Source organism: Quercus robur, chromosome 4 (genome assembly GCF_932294415.1).
Source record: "Quercus robur chromosome 4, dhQueRobu3.1, whole genome shotgun sequence".
Taxonomy (NCBI): domain Eukaryota; kingdom Viridiplantae; phylum Streptophyta; class Magnoliopsida; order Fagales; family Fagaceae; genus Quercus; species Quercus robur.
The window spans coordinates 69,407,202-69,430,026 of NC_065537.1; the positions used below are offsets into that span (position 1 = coordinate 69,407,202).

The 22,825-nt window shown below is 34.6% G+C and overlaps 1 protein-coding gene across 50 annotated transcripts; it reads left to right on the forward strand.

Annotated features, from left to right (window-relative positions):
* The first annotated feature begins 624 nt into the window (after positions 1 to 624).
* Positions 625 to 22,296, forward strand: LOC126723495 (putative disease resistance protein RGA4). Of its 50 annotated transcripts, none has more exons than XM_050426970.1 (18): positions 625 to 4,299; positions 4,431 to 4,502; positions 6,373 to 6,592; positions 7,740 to 7,816; positions 8,317 to 8,413; positions 8,532 to 8,593; positions 8,661 to 8,769; positions 16,334 to 16,449; positions 16,624 to 16,688; positions 16,803 to 16,878; positions 17,004 to 17,199; positions 19,342 to 19,420; positions 19,549 to 19,590; positions 19,684 to 19,763; positions 20,009 to 20,572; positions 20,635 to 21,395; positions 21,487 to 21,540; positions 21,752 to 22,296. In XM_050426970.1, the coding sequence occupies exon 1, from the start codon at positions 666 to 668 to the stop codon at positions 4,272 to 4,274; it is 3,609 nt and encodes a 1,202-aa protein (XP_050282927.1). In that variant the 5' UTR covers positions 625 to 665; the 3' UTR covers positions 4,275 to 4,299; positions 4,431 to 4,502; positions 6,373 to 6,592; positions 7,740 to 7,816; positions 8,317 to 8,413; positions 8,532 to 8,593; positions 8,661 to 8,769; positions 16,334 to 16,449; positions 16,624 to 16,688; positions 16,803 to 16,878; positions 17,004 to 17,199; positions 19,342 to 19,420; positions 19,549 to 19,590; positions 19,684 to 19,763; positions 20,009 to 20,572; positions 20,635 to 21,395; positions 21,487 to 21,540; positions 21,752 to 22,296. The 50 variants fall into 50 exon arrangements, 49 of the variants coding, with proteins under 49 accessions (XP_050282927.1, XP_050282932.1, XP_050282945.1 ...); XM_050426975.1 differs by lacking the exon at positions 8,532 to 8,593 and adding an exon at positions 18,024 to 18,106; XM_050426988.1 differs by lacking the exon at positions 8,532 to 8,593 and having other exon boundaries at positions 21,469 to 21,540; positions 21,688 to 22,296.
* The last annotated feature ends 529 nt before the right edge of the window (positions 22,297 to 22,825 follow it).

Consider the following 22,825-nt stretch of genomic DNA (forward strand, 5'->3'; position numbering starts at 1 on the left):
CCAGAAGGTGGCTTCATGGAAGGTTAAGGAAGAAACAGTCTCACCAACTTTTAACTTGTGCAGCAGGAGAATGTATTTGTCGAAGGACCACGGCTCTTGCAGAAGGACCCTGTCCAGATCTTCCTTTGTTTGGAAAGAGAATAAGACTCTATTCTCTCCCAAGTCGCTGACCTCAAAATCCTGCTTAGTTCTCCATGCTGACCGTAAGGCCCGTCCAATGGCTTCGAGGTTCACTCTCCGTTTGGTGTAGAACTTCCCAACAATAACCAGGCCTTTGTCAACCCCTGGAGGTGCTAGATCCACCTCGCTCCTCTCCTTCTCTGAGAGTTTGATATTTGCGCATTTTGTAGTGATATCGTCCATACCGTACTGAGACAACTAGTTTCCACCGTCAGACGGGGAAAGAGATTGCCTAAAGGCAAAGGTTTTTCACCTCCAGGCTACACCGAGTCTAGAGAGAAAAAGGGAAACAGTGTTCGGCAGTAGATTACTTTAAAGTGTAAAGTGTAAAGCATATAAACAGTGATGTAGCAATTATAAGCTGAAGAACACGACAAAGACTCCCTTATCAAAAAAAAAAACACGACAAAGACTCTCTCATCACTTTCACTATTTCACAAACCATCTGATCTTAATAATATTCCTGAAAGAAAGAAACAAAAACTATGGCGGAAGGAGCTTTATTCCACCTCGCCGGAAAAGTCCTTGAACTGCTGGGTTCCTTCACTCTCCCAGAGGTCAAACTGGCCTGCGGTGTTCAAACTGAGATTGAAAAACTAACAAGCACAGTTTCCACAATCCAAGCTGTGATTCTTGATGCAGAAAAGCAGAGTACTCATAATCATCAGATCAAAGATTGGCTCAGAAAGCTCAAAGGTGTTCTCCATGATGCTGATGACTTGCTGGATGATTTCTCAACCCAAGTTTTGCGGCACAAGGTGATGAGAAAGAAGAAGGTACGCATTTTCTCTTCCAGTTCTAATCGTATTGCTTTTAGTCCCAAGATGGGTCGTCAGATAAAAGCAATTAGGGAGAGACTAAATGCCATTGCAAAAGATAAGGAGGATTTCCACTTTATTCAAAGCTTCATTGAGCCACAAGTCATGAGTAGGGACAGAGAAACTTATTCTTTTGTTCTTGAAGATGAAGTTGTTGGGAGAGAGAATGATAAGGAAGTGATTATCGAAATTCTTTTTGATGACAATGTTGTAGAGAATATTTCTATCATTCCAATCGTTGGTATTGGAGGATTAGGGAAAACCACACTAGCTCAACTGGTTTACAATGATCAAAGTGTCAACAAAAATTTTGAGCTAAAACTTTGGGTTTGTATCTCTGAAATCTTTGATGTAAAACGAATTGTTAAAGAAATTTTAGAACAGCTGACGGATGAGAGACTTAAAGAAAGCTTTGAGATGCTGCAAAATCAGCTTCGAGAAAAACTTAGTGGAAAAAAGTACTTGCTTGTCTTGGATGATATGTGGAATGAGGACAATACTAAATGGCTTCTCTTGAAAAATTTATTAATGGTAGGTGCAAGGGGAAGTAGGATAGTTGTAACTACTCGTTCTATAATGGTGGCGGGCATAACAGGGGCAACTTCATGGTATGCTCTAAGAGGCCTACCTGTAGAAAAGGCTTGGAATTTGTTTGTAAAAGTTGCATTTGGAGAAGGCCAACTGCCAAAGAACCAAGCCTTTATTAACCTGGGAAAGGAGATTTTGGAAAAATGTGTTGGGGTACCTCTTGCCATAAGAGCAATAGCAAGTTTGCTACACTCCAAAGCTTCTGAAAATGAGTGGCGATCTTTCAAGAATTATGAACTCTCAAAAATAACTCAAGGAGAAGAAAATAATATTTTATCAACACTTAAGTTGAGTTATGATCATCTTCCATCATACTTAAAACAATGCTTTGCTTATTGTAGATTGTTTCCAAAAGATTACATGATTCATGTAGGGACATTGATTGATCTTTGGGCAGCGCAAGGTTTTATTAAGTTATCGAATCCAAAGCAACGTGTTAAGGATGTTGGTAGAGAGTACTTCAGGTTATTACTTTGGAGGTCATTCTTCCAAGATGTTAAAAAGGATTACTGGGGCGATATATGGTGCAAAATGCATGATCTCATGCATGATCTTGCAATCTCTGTGGCTGGAACAGAATGTACTGTATTACATTCAACCGAGGAAAATATTGGTGAAAATGTTCATCATATATCATTTAATCTTTTGGATTCGTCGATGCAGTTTCCAATCATCAAGTTTAAAGGAAAGAGGATACGAACGTTTCTTGGACATAGAAGAGGGCGTGACTTTCCTTGTAATGCGCTTGTTTCAAATCTTAAGTATTCACGCACACTAGATTTGAGCTATCTACAGTCACGAAAAATGCTGAGTTCAATTGGGAGATTGAAGCATTTAAGATATCTTGATATTTCTGAAAATGATCACATTAAAATTCTCCCTAATTCCATTGTCTTGCTGCTGAATTTGCAAACACTGAAACTCAAGAATTGTCTTGCACTTAGAGAATTACCCCGGGACACTAAAAATCTGGTCAATCTTAGCCATCTAGATATTTCTGGTTGTATGGCACTGACTCATATGCCTTACGGACTCGGAAATTTGACTTCTCTTGAGATACTACCACATTTTGTTGTGAGAGACGGAGGTGCCAAGGCCAGGGCTAGTGGTGGGCTTAGTGAATTGAATAAGCTGAGCAATTTGGGAGGAAACCTGAGTATTATGTATCTAGGACATGGAAAAGATGACATGATGGAATGTAAAGCTGCAAATATGAAGGAGAAACAACATCTTCACCAACTGGAATTATGTTGGGACCCAAAGTTGGTTGGAGAAACTGAATGTTTTGATGAAATGTCCCTAGAAGGTCTCCAGCCACATCCAAATCTTAATGTGTTGAAATTATCGTTTTATATGGGTGTTACAATTCCAAGTTGGGTCTCTTTGCTCACTAATCTTGTCGATTTGAACTTGTGGAGAAATTGTAGATGCCACCACCTCCCACCGTTAAATCAGCTCCCTTGTCTCAACTCTATTTGGCTTATTAATATGGAAGCACTTGAATACATATCAGAAGACAATGTTAGTAACGTGTTTGGTTCCTCAAAAGAAACATTCTTCCCATCTTTATTTTCTCTCACAATAAAGAAATGCCCTAATCTGAAGGGATGGTGGAAGAAAGATGATAATGATGGGCCAGGCCATCTGTTGCTGCCATCATTTCCTCGTCTCTCTGAATTGCAGATTGATGATTGCCCCAATCTTACTTTCATGCCCTTGTTTCCATATCTTAAATTAGAGCTGAAATTGTGGGAAGCTAGCTTGAAGGTATTGCAGCAAACAATGAATAAACAGAGACCATCAACATCAACATCCTCCTCATGCTACTTTCCTCTCTCTGAATTAGAGTTTTTGTATTTAGAAGGGGTTAATGATTTAGAATCTCTTCCAGAGAAGTGGCTGCAAAACCTTGTTTCTCTTCGGAGACTTTTCATTCGTCAGTGCCCTGGACTTAGGTCTCTTCCTTGTAAAGGTATTCAACATCTCACCTCTCTTCAAGAGATGAAAATAGTGGACTGCAATGAGCTGGCTCTGGTAAATGATGAAGATGATGGCATGCAATGGCAAGGCCTTCAGAGCCTCCATTCTCTGTGTTTTTGTGGAACTCCAAAGTTGGTGTCTCTACCAGATGGGCTTCAACATGTTACCACTCTTCAAAAACTCAAAATTCTTAATTGTACTAATTTAATGGTATTACCAGAGTGGATAGGCAACCTCGCATCACTACATTATCTTGCAATTTCCGGATGCTTCAATCTGACGTCATTGCCTCAAGAGATTTGCCATCTCACGTCTTTACAATTTCTTGAGATTGGCAATTGTCCTAATTTGATGACTTTACCAGGGTCAATGGATAACCTCACGTTACTACAAATGCTTAAAATTGGGGAATTCCCCAATCTGACCTCACTGCCTCAAGGGATTCGCAGTCTCACCTCTTTAAAAATGTTGAGGGTTGGCAATTGTCCTAATTTGAAGGCTTTACCAGAGTGGATAGGGAACCTCACATCACTGGAAGAGCTTATAATTTGCAAATGCCTTAATCTGACATCATTGCCTCAAGGGATTCATGATCTCCCCTCTTTACAACGGCTGATCATTACTGGTTGTCCCATTTTAGGAGCAAGATGCCTGGGGGAAGATTGGCCCAAGATTTCTCATGTTCCAGTCTTGAGATTGGATCGATAGTGGCGGTGAGATACAAGTTGTTCAGGTATGTGTCTATCTGTTAATCACAATTTTTCATAGAAAATAAAATAAGGATGCTTTTAGCTTTTTTCTTCTTTATGTTTTTGAGAGTTGTGATATTTTGGGGACTTCTCAGTTATTTGACTTCTCATGCAGAGAATAGACTTGGGCTTAAAAATTCAGACCTATCCAAAATTTGCAATTGTGCAATATTACAAGAAGTCAGCGGTAATAACGTTTTTCATTTTTTTTTTTTAATTCTATTTATTTTGTTCCTTTTCCATTCCTGTCATCAAAATTTTAATTAGACACATTGTTTTTGAAATTTGTAGGACAAGAAAAAAGAACAGTGTAAATTCTTTGATTTGTTTTTTTTTATTCTAATGATTTATATCTTTGTACCTAAAACTGTGGTGATGTATTGACATATATGGTTGATAGTGATAATTTCAAAATCAGAGTCAGATAATTATCACTTTGAGGAGATGACTTTACTACGCAACTAACACTGCAGACTTGGTTTATACTTTTAGGGGGAGGTGGGGCTATAAAGGTTTCCATTGTAGATTCAAATTAATTTAGGCAATTACAGATACCACCCCTGTGGAATACCCTTAAAACAAGCAACTATCTCATGTTTTATTTTGTGACACTTACCTCCCTTGTGTTTAGTAATGGACTAACAAACTAATGCTGTTAAGACAACATGAATGCGCACAGCTTCTCTTTTTCCCCTACTTGACTATCTGCTCATCAAAGTAAATTGGGGTAGAATGTTCTTTTTATCAATTCTTTTCTAGTAAGTTCATTTGCCACATCATCAAATTCTGTTATTGATAAATGGAAATGTCTAATAGAGCAAACCACAGGGGAGGTAAGTGTCACAAAATAAAGCACACAGTATTTCCTTGTTTTTAGAGTATATCACTGGGATGGTATGTATAATTTGCCCAATTAATTTACAAATTCTCATATGAGCTAATCCATAAAAACAACAAATTCATTGAAAGTTTCCATCTGATTTTCATTTCCTATCTTCTGACTAAAAATTTCTAATTAGATTTTGAGTTTGTTCAAACATTTTGAACAAAACTTTTGCTGCTTTCTGTCTGTTTCTTCTTTATCTGTTTTTATATCCAAGGTTTCTAATGCTCAGAGCAGTACACATCTAGGATTTTTTTGCTTTACTAATGATTTTTTTTTTTTTGGCTTTGTCTGCCTCCTACAGCTGCTTGCAATCTTCCTTTCGTATTCAAATATTTCTTTAAACTTATATACTCTTTTTGAATATTGTTACCTTCTCGTCCTTGTCCTGCCAAAAAGGAAAAGTTCTTTTTATTTTTTCAAAAAATTATGTCATTATACTTTTTTTTTCTTTTTGGTTCTTTTTCTATAAACGTTTCTTTTTTAAGAGAGGCTTCTTAATGCTTCGATTACTTGTGTAGATAAAACTGTTTATCAAAATACATTGCATGAATCAGCTTATCATGTAGGCATGCTCTTTTATATATAAACTTTAGAGGTTGAGCCTTAGTGCGATACAAGTGCCTTCCATCAAAAGTGTTAGGTCGTGGTTCTTGTTCACCTTTCCCAAACACCCCCAAAGTGGGGGGTTTTGTGCGTCGGGTACAACTTTAAAGCTAATAAACCAATGGTTAGTTCTGAAATTGCATTGTCTAACCAATGACTTAAAATAAATTTTTTTTGTTGTTGTCATGATTCAACTGAAATATTTGTTTGCTTCCTCACATGTTTATCTGAAGACTAACTTTAAAGTCAAAGAAGAATAGCCCGTTCAGAAAATTAAAAAAAAGAATACAGAGATCAATTAAATTGGATTGGATTTTTTACCAGTTACTAAATTTAAAAGTACTAATTAAGATTTTTCTTTTGCTTAAATACTTGTTAAGACTTGAGGATACCTTCATTTTCTTACTTTATTCAGGATACTTCTCTACCTATTGTTTTATGATGATTTATTAATGCTCAAAGCAGCAGCCAAGTTTAGGAACTTTTCATTTTCTATGTGGTTGGTGTTTTGTCTATTTCTCTACCTCCTAAAGCCATAGTCTTTGGTTCTTAACTTTTTGTTGTGCAGCCTCTGTCCAAGCATTGGGCCACATTGCACATGTTATTTTCTTTAATGAGTTTAATCACTACAAGTATGGGGCATTGTGTGATGGATGGATAGAGTTCCTGGAGTTCTTTAAGTCAAAGAGATGTAGTATGGGTAAGGACGGTTGAGCCAAGACAGGTAAGAGAAGGAGTTTTATTAAATGTCCCAAAGATGGAGTAACTTGCTGCAAAGCGATGCAGAGGTAAGCCAATTCTTGTAGACCATTTTAGTTATTCTTACCTTATCATTTTTGTGCCTACTGCCAAGAGACTACATAGGAAACCATATCAACATTCTTCTTGTAGATTATTTAGATGGTAATATGCCACTCATCTAATAATATATGGCTGGTTCTATATTATCCAGTGCTGATCTCACCAAGGGAGGAGTAGCTTGATACAGTCCTACTCTTTACCACTTCCCCTTGATTATATTCTTTTCTAATACTAAAAGACATGCATTTTCTTACAAAAATGAGCGGAAGTTGTTTCCAATTTTTGATAGTTTTGTGTAGATGTTTCTGTTTGAAATTTTGAATTGAAGGTTGTTTCTTTTGTAATTATAACCAGAAATCTATGCAGTATGTGAAATTACGCATTTCAGACTAGTTCTATGTGTTAGCCTTTTTTGTGATTTGGAAGCTAAAATTAAGGACCACTAAATGATTAATCAATTCAAAGGAAGGACTCCAGTGCCATAAATGCATGTGTCAAACCAACTCAAAGATGCAGTTGGTAGAAAGTAAAATGGTTGAAAATAATTGTAAATGTTTGCCTTAACATACATGTAGAAGTGGGTGGGAATGATCTAGTGATTTGTTTCCAGGAGAAAAGTGTTACCCAATGTCAAAGTGTCTCTCAGCTTTCCTATTAGGATAATTTGAAAATCACTTGCTTAAAATTTTACATGTCATTGGTTGGCCAAATATTAATTTAAGGTACCTAGATTTTCTCAATTTTCCCAAAAGGAATCTTCCCTGGAGATGTAGTTCTATATTTAAGAACCAAATCATACACCAATAACTAAGTCATTTTCATGACTTTCATGTTATCCAAATTGGGGTCTCTTGTTGAGTGATTTCAACATCTATTACTCTGCAAATATGTTCACAAATTCACTTTCAACTTTGTTCTAGTTCAATGCTTTCTTGGAGTGACCAACAAGCTCATCTCAATTGAATCCTTGTAATCTCAGATGCCATAGTATGGTATCATTGCCATAATTAAGGGCTATAGTTGCGTCACACTCTCACCACTTTAAGGAGATTGTGAATCTCCAGTTGTCCCACTTACTAGAAAGATACAAGGATTGAATAGGTATATGATGGCTAAAATCCCATATTTCTACAGGAAGGAAAAAGAAAAACCATATGATGGGACAGAGATTAATATCCTTTTGCTGAAGAAATATACCTAAGATTCTTCAGGTATACTAATTAAGCTGCATCCTTCACAAGCTATCAAATATCATCATGTTCTTTGTTTTCTTCTTTTTCTTTATTCATCTGTTTAAGTTTTTTTTTTTTTAATTTTAATTTTTATAAAATTAAAAAAAAAAAAAAAATTCTAACTACTGTAGAATGGATTGCAACACTAAACTATAAGGCTTAAGTATTGATACTATTCAATTTATGTGCATGCTATAATCCTAAACAATGTGGTGATATATATTCCATTTCGGATCACTCTTTTCTATTGTTTTGACACATTTGGTAGCCAAAAATACTTGATTTGACTATATACATTTGTTTTTAACAAGTAAGCATTTTGTTAAAAAAGTACAAAAGGGGCACAACCCCAGTACACCAAATGTATAGAAGAGATTTGAATTGCTTAATTTAATTATTTAGCTATAATCATGTGGGAATTTCATGTTTCTAAAATGTATGATGAATACTTTGCCAATTTTTCTTTCTCAAACTATCAGAAACATGAATTGAGGAGGCGGTAATGGATCATAAGATTGCTGGTGCCCCAAATATTCTAACCTGGACCAGAAGGATCTCACCCCATTAGCTGCACAGGTTCTTAAATCCTTTAACTTCTATCTTAATCAGTTTTGCACTTTTTTTGTTGTTCTCTTTTAAGAGCTTTCAATTTTGTTGAATTTCTAAATTATGTGTTTCTGTATATAACACACAGGAGAGTGTGGCAAAATTAAAGATGACTCTACAAAAATGAAGCATCATCTTTCAATAGATTGAGTAATATGCCTCACTTCAGTTGACATCATCTGCAAAAGTCTTACAAATTTTTAAATTTGTTTTTCAGTTGACAACTTCAAGTGCAAGGCAAATTGGGACTTGCTCTGTTGAGATGGCTTTTGAGACTTCCACAACAAAGAACCTCTTTCGGTGTGCTGTTATCTCTACATAGCATGGTATTACTCATCCTTGAAGTAGTCTTTCAATTCTATGTAAGGCTGCTTCGGATACCACAATATTCCAAGCCATGGGCAATTGCATATATGAGACTTGAACACTTACATTTTGTGCAGAGGCTAGGTGTGTGTTCATGTTATAGTATCAGTTTCCCAACAATCTTTCTACATTAGCATAAAATTTAGCAATCATATATCATAGAAAGGGCCCTATGTTAGTTGGGGTCCCTTTCATCATGACCTTTATCATCAATTGCCTTCCTCTGTGCTTGGCAACATTACTCCACATTGGTGCCTGTTTGGATTGCCACCTGTAGTGGCTGGTGATTCGCTGATCAAAGAGCAGATTTTGGAGAGATTATTCATCAATCTAGTGGTTGGTGAATCACCGATCAAAGAGTATTATTAAGTAGCTATCCTTGTGGAGAAGTATTAGTCATCTTCGACAGTTTTGCTACATATATGAGGACAATTGAATGCATCTTTTCATTTCGTCGGGAAAGTTGAATTTCCAATTTTCAACATGTTGAGTACTGCATCAAATATTTCATTTCTTCTTCAAAGTTTATGATTTGAGCGTCCAGCTTTTTGTGAAATTTTTTTTGGGTGGATCAACTTATTTTTGCTACTTGGATTTGATTATAATCAGGGTGCTCTTTGTACTTGTATTCCAATTAATATTGAGTAATTCTTTTCTTCTTCTTCTTCTTCTTCCTTTTTTTTTATTTTTTTATTTTTTTTAACAACTGGGGATAAAGATGCTTACCATGACCTCTCCCAGACTCCGCAAAAGTGGGAGCTTTGTGCACAGGGTACAACGTTTACAATGATAAAAAAAATCCTCTTGAAATAAATTCGACATCTCAACAAACCGAAGGAATTTAAGCAATAAAAATCGTTTTGCTTTTCAAATTATTGAACTTTTCTTGTAACATGTTGTATCTAGTGGACCATCTTGTCAATGATGTTTCCTGCTTTCTTGTTAATACATTTGGAATTCGTAGTGCATTGTCAATTTGTATAAATGAATTGTGTATTGCATGTGTCACTCTCTTAGAAGCAAAATTGGTCTATTTAGAATTGCATGGTGCTAAAGTGAAACTGCATATTCCAATTTTAAACTTGGTTTAATTTTTATCCTCTTAGATTTAAGATTGTTGGAACTTGCATAGAACTTATTCGCTCCATTTTTAGCCTTCTTTTATTTCTACGTGCTCCTATAAAATACAGTATGGACAATCTAAAGTTACTAAAATTCAAGTCAGTCAAAAAGAATTATTTTTAAGAAATTTTTTCAACTAGAGTTCTGCATTCTGCAAGTAATCTTCCTATTATCAAATATCTTCTTAGGAGCACGGTTCTAGTACAAAATGCTACCGTGTTTTCGTGCATGTAAAATATGTTGCTCTTGGCTAGATTAACTTGAAGCCTAGACCATAGGTAAAACTTATCCAAAACATTCTATATAGCAAGAAAGATTCATCCCCTTGTCATACTTTATGAATCCCTTAGAAGCAGCAGTTCAAAGAAACATTGAAGTAAACAGTACATCTTAGGAACATTGTTGACCTTGCAATTGCTCTTTGAAATGGCTTTGGAAATACAATTGCTGTGAGCATATGACTACCCTTTTCCAATTCCCCTCTAAATAAAGGCTGCTTGATTTGGACTAATGACATAATGACTAGTAACTAGCGACTTTGCTATTGCCTTTGTAGTTTGTACACAATACTGCAAGATGATATTAACATGAACTCAAGCATAAATGATTAACTAGGCCCCTCATTTCGAAACTAGAGTTACCTTTGTTGCATTGATCTCATAATTTACTAAATTGGAAGGAAAAAAGGCTTGTGTGAAATCAAACTGTGTGACCATCACAGCAAGGAGCTTTCAAAACTTTAGGAAAAAGATAATGTGAGGACACGATTAATGACGACCCAAGAATGACATTGGGCTCGTACGTAAAGGGCCCAAACAATATAATTTGTAGAGTGTGGGTTTGAAAGGCTAGACCCAGGTCACTTCTTCCAGTGGCGACAATGAATGGTTCCGGTTTTTAGACCTTGTTCGAGGAGCCTAATGTTCTTCTTCTCCTCTCCCAGGGCTTCCTAGTCTCCCTTCTCCATTGGTTCTCCTTCCCTTTTATACTAACATTTACCCCCCTCCTAGTGTCCACGTGTAAGCTCCACTTTTTGGGGTTGAGACTTGTCCTATCAGCTCATACCTGGAGTGGTTGAGAGTGGTTGTAAAAGCTGAATAGCATGGTGAAAGGCATGGACCTGTCAGACGCAGAGTTCTTTATTGCTGTATTGGCAGCTTTTCCCCCTGCCCTACTCCTGTATTGAGTTCATCCTTTCCTTTAGGGTATTACGGGATGCTGAGGACGGAATTCTCCTCAGCTGTGTCCTAAGGTAATTTGGACTTTCATGTCCTTAGCAATGCTCTCCTCGGCTTGGGCTTTGGGCCTTAACGTAAAGTGGGCCAGGGTTACAAATTATTAGGCCCCACAGATAGTATTATTAGTCTCTTCCCTATAAATTTCTCTAGCCATTTAAGTTTTTGAGGTTCAAAAATAGAATAATAAAGCAAATCTTGTATTTTTTTTTTTTTTGTTCATTTAATTTTTAAATTAGGCCTTGTAACAAAGAAGTCTCTTGCAATAGGAAAGGATTTCTCTTCAAGTTGCTATCTTCTTGAAGGTTTTGCCATTTATAAAAAAAGTTTTGAAAATTTCTGTTCATTTTATCATTTTTCAAAGGTGCCATGGTAGACTATTGTAAGTTTAGTACAATAATCTGTTGTATTTGATAATCTACTCTCACCCAAAACATTTCCAAATGAGTTGAAAACTTTCATCCTTCTTAACATTTTTGCCATAACCCATGCATCTGCTGCAAAATTTTAGCGGTCTATGTGTTGTGTTCATTATCTTTCCCATAAGGACATGCCTCAACATCTTTTACAATTCAAAAAATGAAGACCCTTATTATGTGAGTGAGTTTGTTTAGTAGATATCAAGCCCCATAAGATTTGGTGTTTTTTTGTCAAGTTTTCTAGCCATTAAGCCAAATCCATCCCCTTAATCTAATGGTCATATATATTTGCAATGCTTCCAACCCTACTACGGGATTGAAACCTAAGAACCATGTGGTACAAGAAATATACTTGTTAGTTAACGTTTTTTCATTGATGTCAAACTAAAATATTGCAAACTAGAAGAAAATGAAGAAAGAATAAATAAGTTGTGTCATAGATATGAAGAAGGTAAAACAGTGCCTCATATATTCTGTCCAATTTGGTCATGCTCGGTCTATTTCGGTCTTTTTGGGTTGCTTTTACGATTATAAGTAGAGTGATCTTTATACTTGTATGCAATTAATGTTTTGAGTTTTTTTTCCCCATTGTGGGAATGTAAAATTAGTAAATAAATCGGAAAATATTCTAAGATATTTAAGAAATCAATCATTTTTATTATGTTTTTGGTATTTGTTTTTCAAATTTAGTGAGCTCTTACCTGTTCCATCCAGTGAAACATCTTGCAAATAATGCAATGATGTTTCTTGCTATTTATCTACCTATATATATTTGATAAAAGGCATCATTTGCATTTTATCTCGTAAAATTATAGGACATGAGATATAACAATAGAAATCAAAATTTGGGGTAATAGGTCTTCCTAAAGTACACAGTTTTGTCAAAATTAATCTTGTACTAGTCAAATTGCATTGGAACCCATTTTCTTTGCTATTGAGAATCACTATATGTATGTAGGTTGTCCTCGAGGTATATATGAGCTTTGTAATCCTCATAGAATCTGGTTGCATCTTGTATAATGATCGATGTTTGCCCTTCACTAACCTCATATATGTGTACGTGTGTTTCAATGGTACCAAATCTGGCCATGCAAGAAGAACATACTTCTCAAACTCTTCTTTGCTGCAGTTCCCAACCTCATTTTCAAACACCATTCTAAAATATTTCTGGGTATTTTGGCATATCTTTTGTATACTTATTGGACGCCAACCACCCATGCTCCCCTTGATGGAGGACATTGCCACAAGGTGGGAAGGACTGTTTCATTGTCTTGCACACAGCTACACAACCCATTTTCAACACACCATCAACAACATTCATAAATTTTCCTTAGTGGGCAGGGTGTCTTGAATAGCCCTCCAAAATGTGGTGTGCAACCCACCTTAGATAATATTTTCTTAAAAAGTTAGATTTCTAAATAAAACCAATAATTTAGCATAGATAAAGTAGAGTACCATAAACCGAAAGTTAGGTCTTATATAAGCTATTGTCACCTAATTCAAAAAAGTGTTATGCTTTCTATAACGTGCTTTTCTATATAGCACACTTTTTAAATATAATAAAATTACTAAAATAATGTCCTAGGTGAAACTTGTAGGGATACGATTTTAGTTGGCCCGATCCTTGTTGGTTAGATCTTGGCCCAAAAAATCCCACACAGTGAATTTTTGTAGAGTATGGGCTAAAGAACTTGGTTCCAGTTGGCTTAAACGGTTTGTTGCATGGGCTCCAGAGATACAGGAACAAGAACAAAAGGAAGTAACAGTGAAAAGAGATCCTTCTCAGAAGATAAGATCTCAAACTTGATTAGTGGGCTCAGATTTATAAAATTTCTCTACAATGTTCTCTCCTCCTTCCTTTCCGTTTTTCTCCGTCCCCTTCTCTTGGGGGACTTTTACATATTATATAGACCCTCCCCTATCATCCGGGCTTTACACTTGTTGATCATCCAAACCCCTACTTGAGCACCTGTCCCATCAGACACCCTTATCAGTTCTTTGTCAGTTGCAGTGACCAAGGTAGCACTGTTCAGGGGTCTTCTCTTCATTAATGCGGCCAAGAGAGTAGTTGTGGTGCATTTAATGTGGTGGTGGCAGCCTTTGCTGAGATATTTTGGGTTTCCTTACTTTTTACGTGCTTGGAGGGAGGACTACGGTAGCTGGGATGCAACTTCGACCTGGATTTTGGAATGTCTGAGGAGGAATTACTCCTCGGAAACGTTCTCTTTGACCCAGCGGGCCTGAATAAGGAATCTGGACCACGACGTCTCCTCGGACAGACTGGTCCTCGAACGGGCCCAGGGCCCAGTCAACCCATTACTCTGGGCCGGTCCCCACAAAACTCTCTATATCAATTATCAAAGTTTAATAATTTTAAAATTACAATTTTGATTAAAATCCTATTACTAGTTTTTTTTTAAATAAAAAATAAAAGTAGTTTGCTTATTTATTTTATAGCGTTTTGGTTTTTGGTATAGACGATTAAAACCCTAGATCTCTAGTTTCAAATAGTTTGCTTATTTATTTAAAACTATTTTAATCATGTAATTTTTTTTTTTGTTTAATAATAAAATTGGGTTTAATATGTTGTGTTTGTGATGTGTTACACAAGTGTTCCATATACACAACATGCTTTCATAATGCAAAATAAATACTTTAAAATTACTAACACCTTTGTTCTAAATGAGAGTCTATTACAAGTTTGAAATTGAGACTCTATTATGTGCTTTTTTTCAACTTATTTTTATAATTATCTAATCATATATATATAATTGAAACCTTTACCATTTTGTTAACTTTTTAATAGTTGTCACATAAGACTTTGTTACTTCACAAGTTTACACATCATTTTTTTAATTATATATGGGAAATGTTAATAAATACCCTAAGGGTATTGGTTTAGGGACTATTTTAAGATACTTTTTATAGGAAAAAAAAAATTAAATGTTTTGACATCTTTTTACATTTCTTATAAAAGAGATGTTAAAATTTTCCTAAAATTGTTTATTAACAATTTCCCTAAGAGCACCCATTAACAAGACCCATTATATATTTTTTTGAATTGAGTTTAAACTCTATTTTATATTTAAGCACTTCATTTGAATATTATCAAATCATATTTTCATTAAATGTTAGAATAGATGGTTCCATATTCAAAGTCATTGTCAATCATAGTAAAAGCTTATTATAATTATTATAACTATCATAATTATCAGATTTCATATTCATACAAAAAAAGAGATAAACAATCATATTTTGATAAAAATATATTGTGTGTTACATGAATTACTCACTAGTTAATTTATTATTTTGGGTATATAAAAATTTTTAAAGCACACTTTTTTATTATAGATATTTTTGTGCTTGTATAGAAAAAAGAAAAAAGAAAAAGCTCAACCATGTATAATGAAAGTTTGCGGGAAAAATAATGGGCTTCTTTAAATTATTCAATATAAGTGGGCTTCTTTAAATTTAAAAAATAGATTGGACTGGTTTCCAACTTCCCCCACCTCTTTTTTTTTCATGTATCATTTGATCTTGAAGATCCATCAAGGAAACTTTCAATTTTTAAGGATAATGGAATGAAGTTACGAACAATTCTTGTATCTAGTGTAGGGAGCAATTTGGGTAACTTCACTTGTGATGCTCTTGTTTCAAAACTCAATTATTTACAGACATTAGATTTGAGTGAGATAAATCTAAATTTAATGCCACATTCAATTGAAAAATTGAAACATTTGAGATATTTTAATCTTCCTAAAAATGAAGAAATTGAATTTCTCCCTAATACCATTACCACGCTACTAAATTCGCCGACGTTAAACCTCGGTGGTTGTCGCTCACTTAAAGAATTATCGCGGGGCCTTAAGAAGTTGGTCAATCTTAGGCATTTAGACGTTAGTAATTGTGTCGAATTGATGCATATGCCCCTTGGACTTGGGCATCTTTATTTCTCTTGAGATACTGCCTCTGTTTTTCGTGAGGCAAAAGGCTAGGTCTGGAGGTGGGCTAAGTGAATTGAAGCAGCTGAGCAATTGGAGAGGAAGACTTGAGATCAAATATTTGGGACATGGAAGAGATGATATGGCGGAATGTAAAGCCACAAATATGAAGGAATTCAGATGATGATGATGATGATGAAAATCATCTTTTGCTTCCATCATTTCATCCTCCTCTTTCTCATTTACAGATTATCGAATGCCCTAACTTGACTTCCATGCCCCTAATTCCCGATCTCACTTCTTTAAAAGCGTTAGATATTTCGGTTTGTCCCCTCTTAAGGCAAAGACGCAAACACTGAAGATTGGCCCATCCATCATTGCTCATTTCCCAAATAATCCAGCAAGAAATAACAATTTATTCAGGTATATATGCATCTGTCTTTTTATAATCCCAAATTCAAAATCAACTACTGGTTTTTTAGGGTTTTTATATTTTCGACATCTTCTAGAACTTTCAACTTCTTTCTTATGCTGAACTGAACCAATTTAAATCAGAGTCAGTTTGTCTACTTCCAGAGGAGGAATTAATTTATTCAGGTATTTCGTTGTTTCACTCTCTTTTATTTATTTATTTTTTCTTTTTTGGGGTCTATATATCTATTAAGATTAATTTTAAAATTCTCATTTGAACTATTGATATATAGAAAATAACTAATGGTTTAATTACTGTTTTTGATGGGATAATTGTTGAATGAATTCTTTCTTTTCTCAGAATTTTTTAAATTTTTTTCATTTTTTATTTTGGAGACTTTGTTTTAGTCAGAAGCAGAACAAAGATTGAGGTCTACCGATGTAGACATTCACAAATCTGGAGATAAATAGATAATATTTATCTGTGTTGGCGCAAGGTCAAGAACTCAGTGGTAATCATTTGTTTCCCTTTTTTTCCCTTCAAAACTTTAATAAGACGCATGATTTCTTCAAGTTATTAGGAGAATAAAAAAGGATAACTGTTCTATCATTTGTTCTTTTATTCTAACGATTTATATCTTTTCATCTAAACTTGTGTTAATGAAGTGACATATATTGTTGCTTAGGATACCAAATTGAAGGGAGCACTTGACCAGGCAGCTAACATGGCAGGAATTAGCTTACTAAACTGGTATTTTGGTGTTTAAATTTATTTTTATTTTTTTTGGAGTATAAAAGTTTCTAACGTATATTTGCTTACTAATACTTTATTTGCTTCCTCACATGTCGAATCGTTGATGTGAAGACTGACTTTGAAGTCAGAGAAGAACTAGAGAATGACTGAATGAGTCTAACTTGTTTATTCATGCACAAATTCAAAGGTGATTGAATTTTTATCTATTACTCAATTGAAAATTACCAATTAAGATTTTTCTTTTTGCTTGACTACCAATTAAGATTAGAAGATGTTGTTATTTTTCTTACTGTGTCCATTTTTATATAATAGGTTGTTCTGCTCAAAACAAAACTCAAGTTTAAGAACGTTTGGTTTTTCCATCGGTTGGTAATTTGGCACTCTCTCTCTCTTTGCTAAAGCCATGGCCCTTGCTTCTTGAATTTTGGCTGTGGAGACAAAATTCAAGAACCTGCCCTGTTCAAAACTTTCTGGCCCTGAAATCGTTTAACAAGTAGTGTACTCAATGGTAATCATCTTCTCTCTATCTTTTAAAATTTAGGCGAATCTCTTTCTGTTTTGTTTCCTTTCTGTATGTTCAAAGGCCTGCTGTTGCACAGAAAGGATAGAGTTTATATCTTTGTAACTACAATTGACTCAATGGTGATGTACTTGGTTGCTTCGCTGACAATTGCAGAAATAGAGAAACTTTTACTACTTGAGGGGAGTGACTACCATGCCAACTAACAATGCAGGAGTTATCTTATTAAATGGATTCTGATTGGTCAATTATTTTCTTCATATATAAGATTAAAACATGTTCTTATATATACTAGAAATTGATTTCCACAATGTCATTGGGTAATTGGTAAACAACTAATGAATTATGTAGTTTATGGGTTGAGACAATAAGGCTGAATATTTTTTTCTTTTTCCAAATGTTTCTGGAGAATTCATTTAAGTCAAAAGTATAAAATGAGATAGTCTAGTTGGTTTATTTAGTATAGTGTGTCTGGACATGCACAAATCCAATGGTAAATTATCTTACAAATTTTAGAATACCCTCTTTTTCTTACTCCTTTATGTATTATTTTATGGTGGGTTATTAATGCTCAAAGCAGCATCCAAGCTTAGGAACTTTTCATTTTTTGTGGTTGGTTTTTTCTCTATTTGTCTACCTCCTAAAGCCCCTTTGGTTCTTTACTTTTTGTTGTGCAGACTCTGTTTGAATATTGGGCAACATTGCACATGTTCTTTTCTCTAATATCCCCATGTCCTTTTGTTTGCTTCTTTACTACCGAACTGTATCTCATACTTATTTGACGGGCTTTTGCATTTGGTTTCTGTATCAAGCAATACATAGACTGGGTGAAATCTGGCACTCCTTGACCATGAGTTACAATTGTTCAAGAGGGTGAATCCACGACCCTGTTTGGGTAAGTTTTTTTCATCACTCAATTTCCGTCACTTAATTTCCATCACTCATCACTCATCACTCATCACTCATAACTCATCACTCATTACTCATCACTCATCACTCATTTTTTCACACTCATTTGGCAACATCACTTTTATTTTCATCACTCAATTTTTTCACACTATTCATGGGTCCCACACCTGTCAGCCAGTACAGTTTTTTTTTTTTTTTTTTTTTTTTTTAGTACCCAACTCACCGAAGCTAATAGATATATATATATATATATAATAAAAAAATAAATAAATAAAAAAAACTGAAGAGCCAACCCAGGAAAAAAAAAAAAACCTGAACGGCCAACCCAGGAAAAGAAAAAAAAAAAAAAAAACAGCCAACGCCAACCCACAAAAAAAAAAAAAAAAAGGTCAAAAGTGTTCAAAAGTTGCGGCTGTGAGTCCCTTATGTGTGTTTAATTACAATATTGCCATTGAGTTATGAGTTATGGAAACTGAAAACAGCCAAAAGTTGTTTTCAGTTTCCATAACTCAAAAATCAGAGAATTGAGTGATGGAAACAGAGTTATTGTTTGCCAAACAAACTTTTTATTATGGGTCCCACCATTTTTGAGTTATGAGTTATGAAAATAGAGAATTGAGTTATCAAAAAACTCAATCCAAACAGGCTCCAAACTACACTGCTCGGGGAAATGGCTTGGAGCTATTATCCATGTAAACTATCTTAATATTTTACTAAAAAAAGGTCACTAATTATCACCTTGTATGTAGTCCATGAGAAGATTTCGCAGAATAATGCCTTTTTCTCAATTTCATTTTCTAAAGCTTAATGTGCATCAAAAACACCAATATGCTTTAGAGTTAAAAGTTGCAAAATTAGAGGGACGACTTTTACTCTATGCATTTGATAGGCGAGAGAGCAATATGGCAAAGAGGGTTTTGACATCATTTGGTATTTGGTAGACAAAACTACTTGATTTGGCTTTATACATTTTTTTTTTAATGAGTATGCATTTTGTTAAAAAAAACACAAAAAGGGGCCCAACCCTGGTACACCAGATGTGTACAAGATATTTAATATTCTTAATTCAATTATTTAGTTCAAATCATATGGGAATTTCATGTTTCTAAAATGTGTGATGAATACTTTGCCAATTTTTCTTTCTCAAACTATCATAAACATCTTTCAAGAGCTTTCAATTATGTTGAATTTCTAAATTATGTGTTTCTGTATATAAAACAGAGGAAAGTGTGGCATTGAAACCAAAAGGATTTTCAAAGATGGTTCTACAAAAGTCAGGCATCATCTTTCTATAGATTGAGTAATACGCCTCTCACTTCCTTAATTTAGTTTCATATTTATGATAATTTTTGTCTTTTCAAAAATTTGCTTGCAAAATTATTTTTGTAACTATAATATTTTTTAACTGGTGAATTCTTAATTTTGTAGTTTTCTCTTTTGGTGCAGTCTGGAGCTCATTGCTGTGTACAAGTCGGTGACTAAACCTATTTAATCTTACATTAAAAGCATGAGCATGTGACATAATCTGCAAAAGTCTTTACAAATTTTTATAATTGTTTTCAGTTGATAATTTCAGGTGCAGGGAAAACTTGTGCTTGCTCCATTGATGGAGTTTGAGACTTCCACAACAAAGAACCTCTTTGGTAAGTTCTGTTATCTCTACATTAGCATGGTTTTAGTCATCTTTGAAGTGGTCTTTCAATTCTTCTTAAGGCTGCTTAGGATACCACAATATTCTAAGCCATGGCAATTACATACATGAGACTCACAAACACTTACATGAACCCGAAACTTTTATACACATGCAATGGATTCCCTTTTGTGCTGATGCTAGGTGTGTTTCATGTTCTAGTATCAATTTCCCAATAATATTCGTTCTCTTTTGCAGTTTGGATAGAGGCCACTGTGTCGTCTTTGAAGTAAGAGTGAAATATGAAGATGATCCATATCTTTGTGTATTTTGGAGACAAGGGAAAGTGAGCATTTTCTGGAAGGGACTAGAATTAGGGAGAGAGATTACGTCCCTGGTTGACTTCCATTCAAATGAAATACCTTGTTTTTTTACCTGAATTCTCCTATCAAATTTTATTCCTATTGGAGAATGTTGGAATTTCCTTATAGATGATATAGCCACTTGGTGAAATTATCAATCAATGAAGAGTTGGGGACCAAAGCTTTGTCCTTCCATATGCCCTGTAAAAGCAAATTTTTAGAAGCCATGAGAACTTACATATTCCTCGCAGCAATTGAAGTTAAAGTCAACTGTAGGAGTGTATTGATGAGAATGCTTATGTTCTAGGGTCATATGAATTTTACTCTGCATTTAGTTAGGATGTTATGCCCTTCCTAGATTTTAGATCCTTACTATTTGAAGTATGAGTGTATTCCTTCAAAATTTCTGAAGGGTAGGTTGTCCATTGTCCCATGTATGGTTTTAACTGCTTCACTTAAGGTTAACTTCTGAAGGGTAGGTTGTCCATTGTCCCATGTATGGTTTTAACTGCTTCACTTAAGGTTAACTTTGTGTTTAGTTATTTATTCTTATATTCAAAATATTCTTTTTTACGTAATTGTTTGGCCCTAGAGCATAATATTCACAAATTTTACATATTTTAAAGCTTGATATAAACCTTAGCAATTCTTCTGGTAATGTCCTACCTGCTAAGTTTATAGTATTTCTAAATCACTGATACCTTGCCTTTAGAGCAAAATTTACTTCTTTATTTTTTGTCAGATTTAAGTAGTTTTATTTCATACAGCCTTGAAGAAGGCTGGAAAAATTCACAAGTGCAACTCTGTAATGTCAAATGTGTATTTCCATTCCAAAAAAAAAAAAAAAAATCTAATGAGAAGAGGGAAATCACCACAATACAATTCCCTCTTATTTTCCTCTCTATTTACTCTACTGCTACCATTGAGATTTAATTGTGTTGAATAATTCACTTCTTTTCCCTTCTTGCTTGTCTCATCTCCTGACCTTACCCTTTCGAACTTTCCATTACTTTGACGGCAAGAGCTTCTTCCTTTGCAATATTTTTACTGGAGTTGTTCAACTATTAGAATGGTTTTGTTTAACTATTTTTGTTTTGGTCAGTATAGTCATATATTATCTCATGAAGCTCTTGTTGTTTTATTTCTTTTTCTTCATTGTTGATGACTACTGCATTACGTTTTGTAGTTAAGATAGTAAGAGCCTCTATCCTCAATTTGCAGACTATTTTCCACAATGTCTTAAGGAGAGCCATTGTTTTGGATTAATAGAGTGGCAAATAGAGGTAGGCTATAATATTTTTGAGCAAAATGATAAAAGTATATGAAAATTGGTCAATATTTAATGTGATATTTTAGCTATTGTTTTCTTTGCAGATGACAGTTCCACTAAGCATACAACCCATCTCATAACTCCTTTTTCTGTGAGAGGTGAGCCTACATGTTTCTTTGTGGAAAATTTGGCAATTCCTTTATATTTTTTAGTATCTGGGTTTTTTAGTTTAGATTTTTTTTAATTATCATGTCTCCTTACATTGTGGAGTGAAAATTTGGTTTAATGCATAATCCTATCTGTAGACTGTAGGTAATCTAATTGAAGACAATAACATATTTCTCAGTCTCCTTTCCTATTGTTCGTTAGGGATGTCGGCCATTATATGGACATGTAGTTCCCCATAGAAGGGTTATTGAGTGGAGACTATACAACACTAAGCTGACGAAGGGAAATTTACATCTGTCCTGAATCTAGCTATAATAAGGAAGATATCTAAGATCACATAATGATGTTGATTGGTCAGTTTTGTCCTGTTGAAGAAGTATTAGTCATCTTCAAATGTTTTGGTAGACAAATGAGGACAATTGAATGGATCAAGTCATTTCATCCAGAATGCTGAATTCGCAATTCTCAACATGTTGAAAACTGTTGTCAGCTAGATTATCAAATATATCATTTCATCTTCAAATTTCATGATTTGGCCCATTTGGTGGTCAACTTTGTGTGAGGTTTTGGTGGATCAACTTATTGGGTTCCTTTTGCGATTATAACTAAGGTGCTCTTTGTACTTGTATGCCACTGCCAATTAAGGTTTTGAATATATTTTTTTTCTTGTGGGGATGGAAACATTGGAAAGAAATTCTACATGTCTACAAGCGTAAGAAATTTAAGCAAATCAATCATTTTTATTCTGTTTTTGGTATTTGTTTTTCAAATTCTGTGAGCTCTTAATTGTTCTATCTAGTGAAACATCTTGCCAATGATGTTTCTTGCAATCCATCTATCTAAATTATGTTTGAAATATTGCATAATTGCTTTTTATTCTATAAATTATTGGACATCTGACAATAGAAAGCAAAATTTGGGGTAATTGATTCTTCTAATGAACACAATTTTGTCAAAATTAATCTTGTACTAGTCAGGCTGCACTGGAACCCATTTTCTTGAGAATCACTATGTATCTAGTTTGTCTTTGAGGAGCGAGCTTTGTAATTCTCATATGATCTGGTTGAATCCTATAGAATGGCAGACGTTGGCACTTCACTAACCTCATGTGTACTTGTGTTTCAATGGTATCAACTACCAAAGCTGCCTTGCAAGAACAACAAACTTCTCCCAACTTTTCTTGGCTGCAGTTCCCAACCTCATTTTCAAACACCGTTAAAAAATATTTCTGGGTATTTTGGCGTCTTTTGTATACTTATCGGACCAACTGCCTAT

Coding starts and splice junctions, on each gene's coding strand:
- LOC126723495 (XM_050426970.1), top strand. CDS start 666: ATGGCGGAAGGAGCTTTATTCCACCTCGCCGGAAAAGTCCTTGAACTG.